This window comes from Microchirus variegatus (genome assembly GCF_963457635.1).
Source record: "Microchirus variegatus genome assembly, chromosome: 10".
Taxonomy (NCBI): domain Eukaryota; kingdom Metazoa; phylum Chordata; class Actinopteri; order Pleuronectiformes; family Soleidae; genus Microchirus; species Microchirus variegatus.
In genome coordinates this window covers 16307541-16320289 of record NC_139811.1, presented here as the reverse complement: position 1 = coordinate 16320289, position 12749 = coordinate 16307541, and the positions used below count along the sequence as shown (strand labels likewise).

At 41.3% G+C, this 12749-nt stretch overlaps 1 protein-coding gene across 1 annotated transcript in view; it reads right to left on the bottom strand.

Moving 5' to 3' along the window:
- cyth1a (cytohesin 1a) overlaps positions 1-12511 on the bottom strand; it is a 42386-nt gene extending 29875 nt beyond the window's left edge. Inside the window, exon 1 of the mRNA XM_083896219.1 lies at positions 12375-12511. Coding sequence (XP_083752345.1) covers positions 12375-12393 — 19 coding nt within the window. The 5' untranslated portion in view covers positions 12394-12511. The remainder of the gene's footprint in view (positions 1-12374) is intronic.
- Positions 12512-12749: the final 238 nt, after the last annotated feature.

The following is a 12749-nucleotide window of genomic DNA, read 5'->3' as shown; positions in this document are numbered from 1 at the left end:
AATACTGTATATTCATATACTGGAAAATGTAGCGCTTGTTTCGCTGCAGGGCGTGAGGTCGTTCCCCATGCTGTTTCTTTCTCTACCAGACATACAAACAAAATTGGACACCATGAGCCCATAGAGGCTTATTGAGAAATAGGATATAACTATGTTGTAGGTGTTCTTTTTCGTAAATGGTGTGGCCAGAGTTTTATTGCTCTACGCATGACTCATTTTGCGCCACCTGATACCGACGCCACGCTGCTCTCCTACTACAGGTGCAGGTGTCGGTAATGAGACCTTTGGATCAATCCGTCCTGTAATTTTCTAAGCAAGGGGGAGTGTGCACTTGTGCTGGCATGACTCATGCCGTGTAAGAATATATCTCTCTTCCATCAGGACTCTTTTCTCGTGTTTGTAAAAGGCGGAGAAATAATAATAATACTTAATGATTATGCCACTTGAATTTGCAATCTTCAAGTATAGCAAGTTCTTTAGCTAAAGCTGTTTATATCAGCCTGTACAACATGTCTGCTCACACACACACACACACACACACACACACATATATATAAAACACAGCTGTCAGAGGCTTCACAATTCAGTTTTAGGGGGAGGCTGTGAAATGCAGAGAGCACCTGATGAAGACAGACAGCTGAGTGCCTGACACGTCACTCTTCCTCAGGGCAGGCTCACAGCGTTTGGCACAAGCATCGATTGCTGCACTATCACTCCCCTGAGAGCTCGACACGCTGACGAAGCAATTGTTCAACTGCTATTTATTTATTATGCATCAGTGTGACTAAGAAGCAGGCTTCAGCAAATGGCAAAATTAAAAAAAAAAAACGCTGCTGTTCGTGCATGGGGTTGTGAAAGCTGGCGGGGGCCAAAAACTGTTAATGCAAAATATCGAATCAAGTTCAAGCCAAGTATCAGAATGGAGAAGAAATGTGATTTAAGTTCAGTTTCAGTCGGGCTGGAATAAGTATTTCAGAGATTTTTCAAGCACAACCATCTCTAAGGTAAATTTTCTGATATATCCAGTGAGCAGCGGTTCTCTGAGCAAAAACACCTTACGACCAGACCGATTCAAAATGATGGAAAGGCATCAATAACTCAAATAAACAGACAGTCTTTATGAGAAATGTATGCAGCAGAAGGACAACGTTTCTGCTCATCCCATGCCACTTTATCCAGGTATAAACAAAAAGCACCAAATTAAAGGTCAGTTCACTGTTCTCTCCTTTACAAAGAGCTGATGTGGCAAATATTAGTGTCCTCTGCTGCACATTTCCATGTCAGGGAGCCCAGGACGATGCTGCACTCACCTGCCTCACCTTGCTGACCAATGTGTCTGACATTGGGGCTGTAATATTTATTCCAAAATGAATCGAAATTGCAACGAAACAAATGTCAAACACAACATTAGAACAGAAAAGAGAGAGAGAACAGAGCAAACTGTTTTTTGACCGCAGTGTGCAGCTCTCGTTGACACGCTCAAGTCAAGCTGACTCACTATCACTGCCCTGACTGAAGCTTTGGGACTCACTGCAACATATGCTGCCCGATTTTAAACCGCGATTTGCAGTCAGCAACTATTTGGGGACAGTCAGCGTGGCTAGTTGCCACAGAAATCTGATAGTGTGTGAGGAGTGAAGACAAGAATCGGCAAATGTTTCAGGGTAACAGACCCGACTTCAGTCACAGTCAATCGAACATGTTTGAGCCGACTCTGGACGCAGTCGGGCAGTGTGTACAAGTATAGCAAGCCAACAGCCAATGAAAAAGAGTGCACTCTTATAAATAAGGGTTCCAAAAGTGTCCTTCTACAGGACTCTACAGGTTGTAAATGGAACCATTTGCCTCTGAATAACCCTTTCTTGAAGAAAGGGTTTTCAAGGGTTCTTGGTGGAACCCTCCAAAAGAGTTCAAAGAGAAACCTTTATAAAAAGGTTCTACCTGGAGCCAAAAAGGGTTCTCCTATGAGGACAAGCCGAAGAACCTTATATGGTTCTACTTAGCACTTTTATTTCTAAGAGTGTAGGACACAGGAAATAGTGTCAGAGGACGACAGGAAGTAGCAGGAATATCAAAACAACAATGGCGATGTGTGTTTACCCTATAAACTGAGATGAGAAATAAAGTAGGTTGTGATCCCTCAACAGGAGCAGCCGTTAAACTTGTGATCCCCAGTCTTTCAAATCTGCTGAATCCAGTCAGTTAGAGCGTACTCTAAGTCTTTTCAAAGTCAGTGACAACTGTGAGAGCTGTGTAGTGTGTCTCCAGTTTAAGAGGATTCATTTGGCACGTTAAGTGACACGACACTGATTGTGAATATTAGAAATTCACAGTAGAAGTTTAAAGATGGAAAGGGCAGCCACAAAGTGCTGCTGAATTATTATTTTTTACATCCAAAGGAATAAGAATAAAACACAGACTTGTATCCAAAAATAATTACGTCCATGTTTGGGAAATAAGATGTCACCAAATGAGGTCAACGTATAAAAAAAAGCCTTACTTGTTTAAGCGCTGTGAGAATGTGTCTATAATCTAATCGTGAAGTAAAGCTGCTGCTATGACACGGACCTTCTGGTCAGCCATTAGAGGAGTCACACATGAATCACTGATATGATTCATGATTTTTAAAAAAAGGAAACACCACCACCACCCAGTCTCTTCCCACTAGAGTGCAATGGCATCACGAAACAACATGAATTTCATTACAGTGATAGAAGGCGCGGGCGAGGGACAGCTGAAGTGAAGCCTTTTGAGGATACATGGCTCTGTGTTCAAGACACAAACTGAAGTGGAGGTATATTTCACACCGTTCAACCCAGTGTGTCTGTCATTTTCTGTCAGTGAAGTGCTGCTGTCACCAGAACAATCAGGATCACTTCCCCTCCTGAATATTCATAACAAAACTAAGGTCTCTCTCTCTCTCTCTCTCTCTCTCTCTCTCTCTCTCTCTCTCTCTCTCTCTCTCTCTCTGTTTCCCTGCTGCTGATTCAGGTGTTTTTGAAAGCACTGAAACAGCACCACTTCCCCTTGCTACACACTCCCGTCAGCTGATTCGCCACAACCCACTGAGGCTGCTTTAGCTATGTCAACACACTCCGCTGGAAATGTGCACATTATTAGCCGTCAGCGCAGTGGAATGCAGGCGTAACACCTAACGACCAAAACAACCTCTGTTCTGTTTTCATATCAGTGGTCACTGGTGAAGGGCACAGGAACACTGTTTGATGTCATGTAATGTATAGGGGTGTCACCTTTCTCCAAATCCTTGATTTTGATTCTCTCTCTTTTAGGGTGGATGGGTCTGACATTTTTACTTGTGTAGTTTAGTCTTTAGTTTTATGTCATGATAACTAACTAATTTATTTTTCTTTTATTCCCATTCCCATTGTCTACATGGTGTCGTGTGTAATATAATGTCCATCATGTGTCACACTATGGCTTTATTGTCAAATTTATCAATATAAATGTAACAATAACCAGTAAATGCTTAAATCCTGAGTTTTCCACCATTGAAGGTCACATTTCTGATGCTACAAACACGCCTATAGTGCTAGTAATGTATATACTGTATTATGTACACACACTGGCCACTTAATTAGGTACGCCTGTTCACCGACTGCTTGTTAACGCACACACGGTCTGGTCCGTGTGTTTCAGACTCTTCATCTAATGGGATTTTTTACACGACCACCTCCTTAATCAAGAATGGTCTGCAAACAACACAATGAGCACCAGTTCTCAGGGCAAAAATGTCATGTGGATGCCAAAGGGCAGAAGAGATAAGAGAAAGGCAACAGTAACTCAAATTAGATTCTAAAACCACAGATTAAAACCAAGGTAAGCAGACAATTATGTTGAAGAGACAACACGTCTACAGCAGTAGAAGAGCATACATGGTGCCGCTCCATCCATCCATCCATTATCGACTACTTTAGCTTCCACGGGAGGGTCGCAGGGGGAGCTGTACCAATCTCAGTTGACATAGGGCAAAAGGCGGGGTACACCCTGGACATATCGCCAGTCCATCGCAGGGTCACATATAGAGACAAACAACCATTCACTCACACTCTAACGCCTACAGTCAATTTAGAGTCACCAATTTACCTTATCCTCATATGGCATGTTTTTGGACTGTGGGAGGAAGCTGGAGAACCCAGAGAAAACCCACTGGGGCTCAAAACGGGGAACCCGGGTCTTCTTGCTGCAAAGGCGAGAGGCGCTAACCAATACACCGACCGTGGGCCCACAACTAAACATAATCATTAGAATCATTAAATTATTATCAAAACTATAGGGATGGGAGGAGACGATGCCACATTCTTGTGTCCAATACTGATATTGATATCACAAACTCATGTATCTACCAGATATCAGTCAGATACAGTATTTCTAGACCATTTATGAATGTATGAAGCTGTTAACAACACATTTTGTGCGGAGTCATTTCAAAGACATAATTATCCAACTGTGTAACAAATATTGTTCTCCCAAAACTAAGAAATAAAAACATGACTTAGATTACATTTATTTACATTCTCACAGTCTGAGCGTAGTGAAGCATGTGATATTACATTTGTTTCCGTCCAATATCCGATCCAGTGATTTTGACCAGTATCGGACCAATACTGATTCCCATCCCTAATCAAAACATAACTAATCTGTACATATGGGGATAGATGTAGAACATAAAGTGACTTAAAGCTCCCATAGAGTGGTCCTATCGCACATGTGAGTTATGGAGGTCTACTTACATACATTAACTTGTTTTTATGGTCAAAAACCTCCTAGTTGCTACAAACAAGCCAATCAAAATCTCTCCTCACTGAAGCTCTCCTAGGCCGTGCTGTTCCAGACCGAAATCTCACCCCCAGAAAACAGAACTGTGTTGTGATTGGTCAGCCAACAATAGCTTTCTCAACTGTCTTGTTGATTGGCCAATACCTGGAAGTGATGTAATCAGCACACCAGCTCTCAGAAGTGCAGCTCCCCCTCTGGAACGGTGGGTGCACTGCTACTAATTATCAAAACATTGTTTTAACAATGTTTAAAAATGGCTTTGTCACAACTCCCCGCAGCAATGTCCCTTTTATGACTTGACCCGGAGTCGGACACAGAGTCAGAAGACGGACGTTCTTCTTCTTCTGCGATTCAGATGTGCCTGGAGCAGGAGGATCTGCTGTTCAGGAGACGGGATCCTTACGTCACGATTCCAGGATTTTTCGGAGCGCTTGCAGAGCCTGAGATTACAATAAAACCCAGCATTCTCAGCAGTGGCTGAACTGTTTGTTTCGAAAATGTAGGGCTTCATAAACAAGCTAATGGTGCAGATACACACCAAAAAACAGCGTTAATTGAAGTTTCCGGTCTATGGGAGCTTTAAGCAAACTTTAATCATGAATTAAACGAAGAAGCAAGCTATTCTTACATTGCAACTAAGAAGCAATCTAAGAATAGATGATCTATTCTTAGATTATATAAGAATAATATGTGCAATCAATATGTTTGAACAGCACATATTGCAATCTGGTTAAACAGATTGCAATATGTGCTGTTTAACCAGGTTTTTACCAGGAGATGATCTCTGGTAAACTCAACACTCTGCTTCCACTTACTGAAAGGACACAGAGACTGTTGTTTTTGGAAAGGTGTGATATTTGCAGCTGTGGAGGAAAGAATTTGTTTAGATTGGTTGTAAAGTTTGTGGATTAACTATAAGCGCGGCCATGGATGTGAAGACAGATTGTTCAAATGTGTGTGAGTGAGAGCTGCTGAAAAAGATATGATTGAAGCTGCTCAGCTAATAACATTATCTCACTCTCTCTCAATGTGTGTGTGTGTGTGCAGAGGTTTACGTTTTTTCCTAATGAGAGAGCCTCCTTAAGCCACAAGAAGCTCTCTCTATTTCTGTCCAATGGTTTGTTTTCATCTCTGTTGGAGCCACACATTTGTGCCAGTGGTCACACAAGCACAGTAAACGGGGGAGAAGTCACACAAAACAAATAGATGGTTTCAACCGAGTGTAACAGGATGACAGTAAGCCACGCCGACGAGCAAAGCAACAGGACGTACACTCTGTGAGTGTAACTGAGCATGAATCGGACCCAACGCTCTGACTTGACTTTACCTGGAGCTTGTTGGAGTGTCTTTACGGCCGGACACAGGAACGTCTGAAGGCTGGATACACAGAGTTCGTTCACTGTCCCCATAGCTCCACTGTGTAATACTGTATGTTCCTGTTCAGGTCCTTCCCTGTCAGTGGCTGTGCTGATGCTCCCTCCTGAGGACTCAGGTGGTGGACAAGGGACGTTGTGAGGGCCCTGCTGAAGTCACTCTGAACTGCATCCAGACGCTCTGTCCACAAAGAGACTCCCAGGAGTGTCGCCCCCGCTTCATCTACTCTCCGCTAACGGAGGCCGATCCCTCAAACTCACCGACTTTCTCTTCCCCCTCGATCAGAATGTGCAACTTGCTGAAATCACTTCTGCTTTCTCCCTCTTCCCCTTTTGCACCAGTGTCTCAGCCTCTCTCTGAATCCTCTCCTCTGTTCACTCTCTCTATCTCTCTCCCGCTCATTCCCTCTCTCTGCTTCTCTCCCACTTGCACTCCCTTGATACTTTTGCATACCAATTCAAGCAGATATACTTAGACCTAACACACTGCAATGAAATCATATTTTAATGTAGCATCAGGGAGCATCTGTTCTCGCTGTGGCCACATGTGCCCCGACCACATTAAAAAAATATAGAGCATCATCACATACTATTTGCAATTCAACCGTAATTCTCATTTTCCACTTGCACAATCCATGCAAACTCCAGGTGCTCTTATAGCCCGAGACACACTTATCATTACAAAGTGTGAAAGAAAACGCACAGTAGCATATAATCACACACAACGAACAGTAACAGTGCAAATCATAGCAATACAGTGCAAAACCACAGCAGAGTCCATTATGGTGCCAGTGTCAGAGCTAAATGTCTCTTGTCTGCACAAAGGAAACAGTGGAAACAATTAAGGAAATTGAGCGTTTTAAGCGTGCACATGAGGATCATGGTGATCTGTCAGCAGCGTCACTCTGTGTTTTTGTGTGTGGTGCAGTTTCTGAGTTTCATCTCCACCCTCTGTTGCATTTAGCTTCTAGTCACTCATCATTTTTTTTTGGGCTTCACAGCACTGTACATAAAAATCAAGATTTCATTGTTGCTTAGCAACTGGATCCTGAAGAAATGATTTGCTCCTGGGCAAAACACTGTGAGCCATTTGTTTTGATTAGATTATTTTCACACCGATTGAGAGTTCTTCGCCATGGCAAAAAAAAAAAGAAAAACACACACATGGGCTTCTCCTACACACACATCCACCCTCACACACACACACAGCTGCAACAAAAATAAATCAGTCAGGTTCACTCACGGTTATGATCATAATCACAAACAAGTGATGACTTCCTTTGGAGCAGAGCAGAGACGCTCACCTCTGCTCTTGAACCAGAGCCACTCTGCTGCCACTGTGAATTAGCCTGACTGTCAGTCACACCCAAGTGTCTCTCACTCCTTAACGACTGCCGCTCTCATTCAGTGTCAGTCGTTAATGAACTACTCGACTCTGTCCTCCCTGTTAATCACACTATCAAGGGCAACAGGCCTGCTACTGAATATTATACCCATAAGTTCTTCAATTATGTTGTTTTTCTTTTTGTTTTGTTTTTACACCCAGTTCATCGCCTCGCAGTGACCCCTGAATGAACTGCGGTGTCAGTCATGGCTCCTTCAAAATGCTGCAGTTGCACATTGCCCAGAGGAGCGGCCGTGTCACAAGGAGGAACAGCAGTGAAGTCAGCACCAATGTTCCTGCTCCTCCTTTTACCGTGTGCATATATAAACTCAACCTTATACTACCATGTCAGCATCTCACGGAGCACCTGCAGGAACCATATTAGCATGCAAATACTTGGGTTACAGCGGTGGAACATACTCATCGGCCACTTTATTAGACACACACCTGTGTACTTGTACTAATCAGCCAATCACATGGCAGCAGAGGCAGCCTGAGGCATAAGTGAGCTATGCGCCTGCCATGGCAACAGTGTTGTAATGTAACAAAGTACAAATACTTCTTTTCTGTACTCGGAGGGGGAAAAATTACTTAAATATTGTACTCAAGTAAAAGTACCAATACTTTGATGAAATATTACTCAAGTAGAAGTCAAAGTAGTCATCTGAAAATGTACTCAAGTAGAAGTAAAAAGTAGTTCATTTGAAATGTACTATAAGTAAAAGTTACTTAGTTACTTTGCGTGGGGTGTGAGGGTAGTAGAAGTATGACAAAGGGTCAGAATTCCAAAACAATTTTGGAGCTCACTCGCCCGGCGCGACACAGGATATTACGTCACTTTTGGCGCACGCCCTCTATGTTTACGTGCCAGTGCTGGTGATAATCACATCATCATTCGTCTGGTTCTGGTATATATGTTTTCCCTCTAGGTTTTCATTGTGCTGAATTTTTATTTTTACTCAGTAACGGATAGGATTTATAAAGTAACTAAGTACAATACTTGAGTCAATACGTACTCAAGTAAAAAACAAAATCTTGATTTTAAATTGTACTTAAAAAATACAAAATACACAAAAAAAGTATTCAATATAGTAACTTGAGTAAATGTATTTTGTTACTTTCCACCTCTGTCTGTACTTTACTTTGTTATTTATATTTCTAGCAACTCTTACTTTTACTCCACTACATTTCCTCTAACCATCTTTATTACTCGTTACTACCGAATAAGAACAGAAGAAGAAGAGTTGGTAATTTCCCATTCACCCACACGTTTTACTTTTGATACTTCAGTACAGTAAATGCCATATACTTTAAGACTTTTACTTCAGTAATATTATAAAAAAAGTGACTTCAACTTCTACCAAAGACATTTTCTGGTAAGATACTTGCACTTTTACGCAAGTATCCCCTTTAGGTACTTTACAAAAGACTGCTTGGCTATTTATAGTGTTACATATGTATGAATAACCAGCTACTCAACCCTGAACCTCAAACCAAATTCACCTTAGCGCCACATAAATCAATGGATTGAAAACATGGTGAAGATAACCTGCTGAAGTTCAAACCGAGCATTAGAATAACAAAAAAAAAAATGTGATGCAACTCACTTTCAACATTGCATGGTGGGTCGGGCTGGTTTAAGTATTTCCTGATCTGCTGAGATTTTCACATGCAACAAATCTGCAGTGAAAAAGACAAACACGTATCCATTGAGCTGCAGCTTTATGGTTGACATCAGCAGTTAGAGGAGAATTACCAGTTGTTGTTACACACAAAGTGTGCAGAAGACCATCCCTGAACACACAGTAGGTCAAATATTGAAGCAGATGGACTACAAAGATAGATAGATAGATAGATAGATAGATAGATAGATAGATAGATAGATAGATAGATAGATAGATAGATAGATAGATAGATAGATAGATAGATAGATAGATAGATAGATAGATAGATAGATAGATAGATAGATAGATAGATAGATAGATAGATAGATAGAAGGCCACTCGTATCCACAAAAACACAAAATAAGTTTGTATTCTGTGCTTTTGTATGGAAGAGGGAAATTGGATTCTCAAACTCAAATCAATACAGTTTCCCTTGATTGAAATAATAATCAGTTGCAAACAGCAGCTTGTATACAGTCTGCTGTACATACGTGCCACCAGGTGGACATAGCGTGCAACAACACCCTTTATTCTTAGTTCACTTAGTTCAGGCCACAAGGTTTCTGGAGTTTACTGACATAGCTTTCATTTAGCAGTGAAAAATTAATAGGCTGGAAAAAGTCAGACATTCTACTGTGAGAGTGACCACAAGCCATTCTGTTTATGTCTTTCAAATGTCAGGTGGACTGAGAGGTTTTCTGGAGACAGAGCTGCAGAGAGTTTGTTGTTCTGTACAACACTAAATACACTCAGCACTGAGGATAATACTTATTAACCTAAATATAGTCTGACTCTGAGCAGAGACATGCTCCTGATACAGACGCAGCCTAGTTTTCATCTCTTTAATGTTAAAATAAAAAAAAGTTTCATGTCCTTCTTTTCATCTGCATCCTGTTGTGCTCGATGTAGTTTAAAATGATGAAAAAAGAAAGGAATACTTGTGTTGTGATGTCTATTTTGAGACTGGGGTGAGTAAGATTTCAACTTCTAAAGGTTTTCTTTTTGTTATTTTATCTGAAAGCAAAAAAAAAAAAAAAAAGAGAAGATATCTCTGCATGAGTCCACTGACAATGTGCTGCTGTAGCTGACAGTCTTTCTGTGAGCGCTCTGAAGTAAACCTGTCTCGTGATCAGGGCACAGCTGGAGAACAGCAGCATACAGGCAAGAAGAAGTGGCGGCGCTTTTCACGTGTCAATCACAAGAAGGAGGGGTCAAAGTGAGAGGAGAAACGACACCTCAGAAACCACATGTACCTGCCGCTGTCGTGCACCACGCCCATGGTTTCCCCTGCAAAATTTCAATATGCAAAGAGGAGCTGAGCAGCACCGACATGTGCATGTCGAGGGCAAAAAAAAAAAAGTGCAGCAGATGAAAAGCGTTGAGAGTTGAAAAGTCTGCAGGTCAAAAAAACCTTTGATGTGAGTCTTGAAACAAGTGCTACACTACACACCCCCGATAAATCTGATGATTTCAGGCAACATCACAGGAACGTGCTGCAAGAAGGAGACTATATTAATCCTGTTTTAAATGTGCAGTGCACATATGGGTAGGGTTTAAAATACACAGATTATCCACCACACGCACACTGGCACTCGAGCTCTGTACTGATGTAACACGTCTTGGTGGCCAAGTCCAAGTCTATATTAATAATAAATCAATAGAGGAAAATGTGGCTGTGAGGAAATAAAACAAAGTCAGCCAGAGTCAAATATTATATATATATATATATATATATGTATATATATATATATATATATATGTATACATATATATATATATATATATGTATACATATATATATATATATATATATATATATAACTGGTTGAATTCTGAGAGCCTGGGAGCTTTCACACTTTATCAGAAAATGACATAATCAACGACAGAGTGTTCAGCTAAATTGCAAATTGGATAAGGAGAATACTGACAGCGCTGAATATTAACACAATCAGCATGCAGTGGGACAGAGAGAGGAAACACAAGCAGTTTGCAGGGACAAATGAGTATGTCCAATTTTTGTCAAAAGTCCAAAAGAGAGGCCACTGCTTTAGATTAGTAAGTGAATCATTGGTAAACGTCGCTCTAATTTTTAATTAAATTAGATTAAAATCACAATACAACCTATAGTTGCAATGTTTCTTTAAGCCAAAATGTGTGACAAATTACTATTTTTAGATCACACAAACATCACACAATCCCTTTAAATGTGTGTTTCGAATGAAAATGAGAACAATGATTGCAATCCCTGTCAGAGTGTTCAGCCCTAAGACACAAACACACAAAGGTGTATTTCACTTCAGACAAGAGTATAACTTTTTGTTTGTTTTAGAACACAATTCACAGGGAGTCGTGTCTCCTCCTGACAGGACATCAGCTGAAATCTTGCAATGAGGCCATTGCTGGTATGTGTTTCTATTTTGAGATGCATGTAAGCTCACAGAAAGAAAAAAAAAAAAGAAAAGCTAAACTGCTAAATAATTGAAATGAAGAGTCTTATCAGATCACTCACCGCTGCCTGAAATCATTAGGGATGGTCACCTTACAGCCGCCGTGATGTCACAGGCATTAAAGATGATTCATTATAGCAATAAGGGCAGGGTCCAAATGGAGTCATACACTTTTAATCTGCGTCATCTAAAGAGCCTGGACATCAGTGCTGTGTGGTATAAATAAATCAGCTTAGATAGATCAGTGTCATCATGTCCATTATTACAGTAAGAGCATAGAACTTTTCCTGTTTTTGTCTCTGAGTCAATGACAGCGTGCATGGGCCATGGGTGGATCTGTCCAGTGGCCACTGTGTGCTGTCATATAGCTGCAGAATGATGCTTAATAATTCATCACACACAGTTCTTTTTATGTCCTCTCAGCTGACAGAGGCCACCTGTTTTTAAAGTAGGGTTTTAAAGTGGAGAAAAAAACAAAAACAAATGTACAGTAAATGTTGTGTGTGGAGGCAGTAGATAAACACATGGTGAAATAAATGTGACATAATGTGGTCTGCAGTGTTTACACTCCCAACAACCCCCTTTGAATTACACACGTGTTGAAAGAAGAACACACAGCAAACACTACAGGAAGATTATGTTGAGTAAACACGCAAACAAACACTCATTCTGCTACATCTCATGCTGAAAATGTGGAATGACGACTGACCATAATTCTCCCCCTCCATCCTGGTGGTCCTGATGCTGCTGCTGCTGCAGCCGCAGTTTCTTCCTGCTTCCTCTTTCTCGTCGCTCTCTTTCTTCTTCTTCTTCTTCGCTCTCTACACTCACTTTCCTCGCAGTCTTCCACTTAATAACACGCTCCCCTTCGCCAAAAAGCTCACTCTTTGAAGTTGTTGCGCTGCGGCACCACTTCAGGACAGTGTGCTGAGCTGAGCTGAGCTGTGCTGTGCTGTAGGTGTCGTCTGGCCAATGAGACGCAGTCAGGAGAAGCCGGTGCACATGTTGGCCCCGCCCACCCCGGCATGTGACGTCACGCCATAACTTATCATCAACAGACAACTTTTTTTTTTTTTTTTTTTTT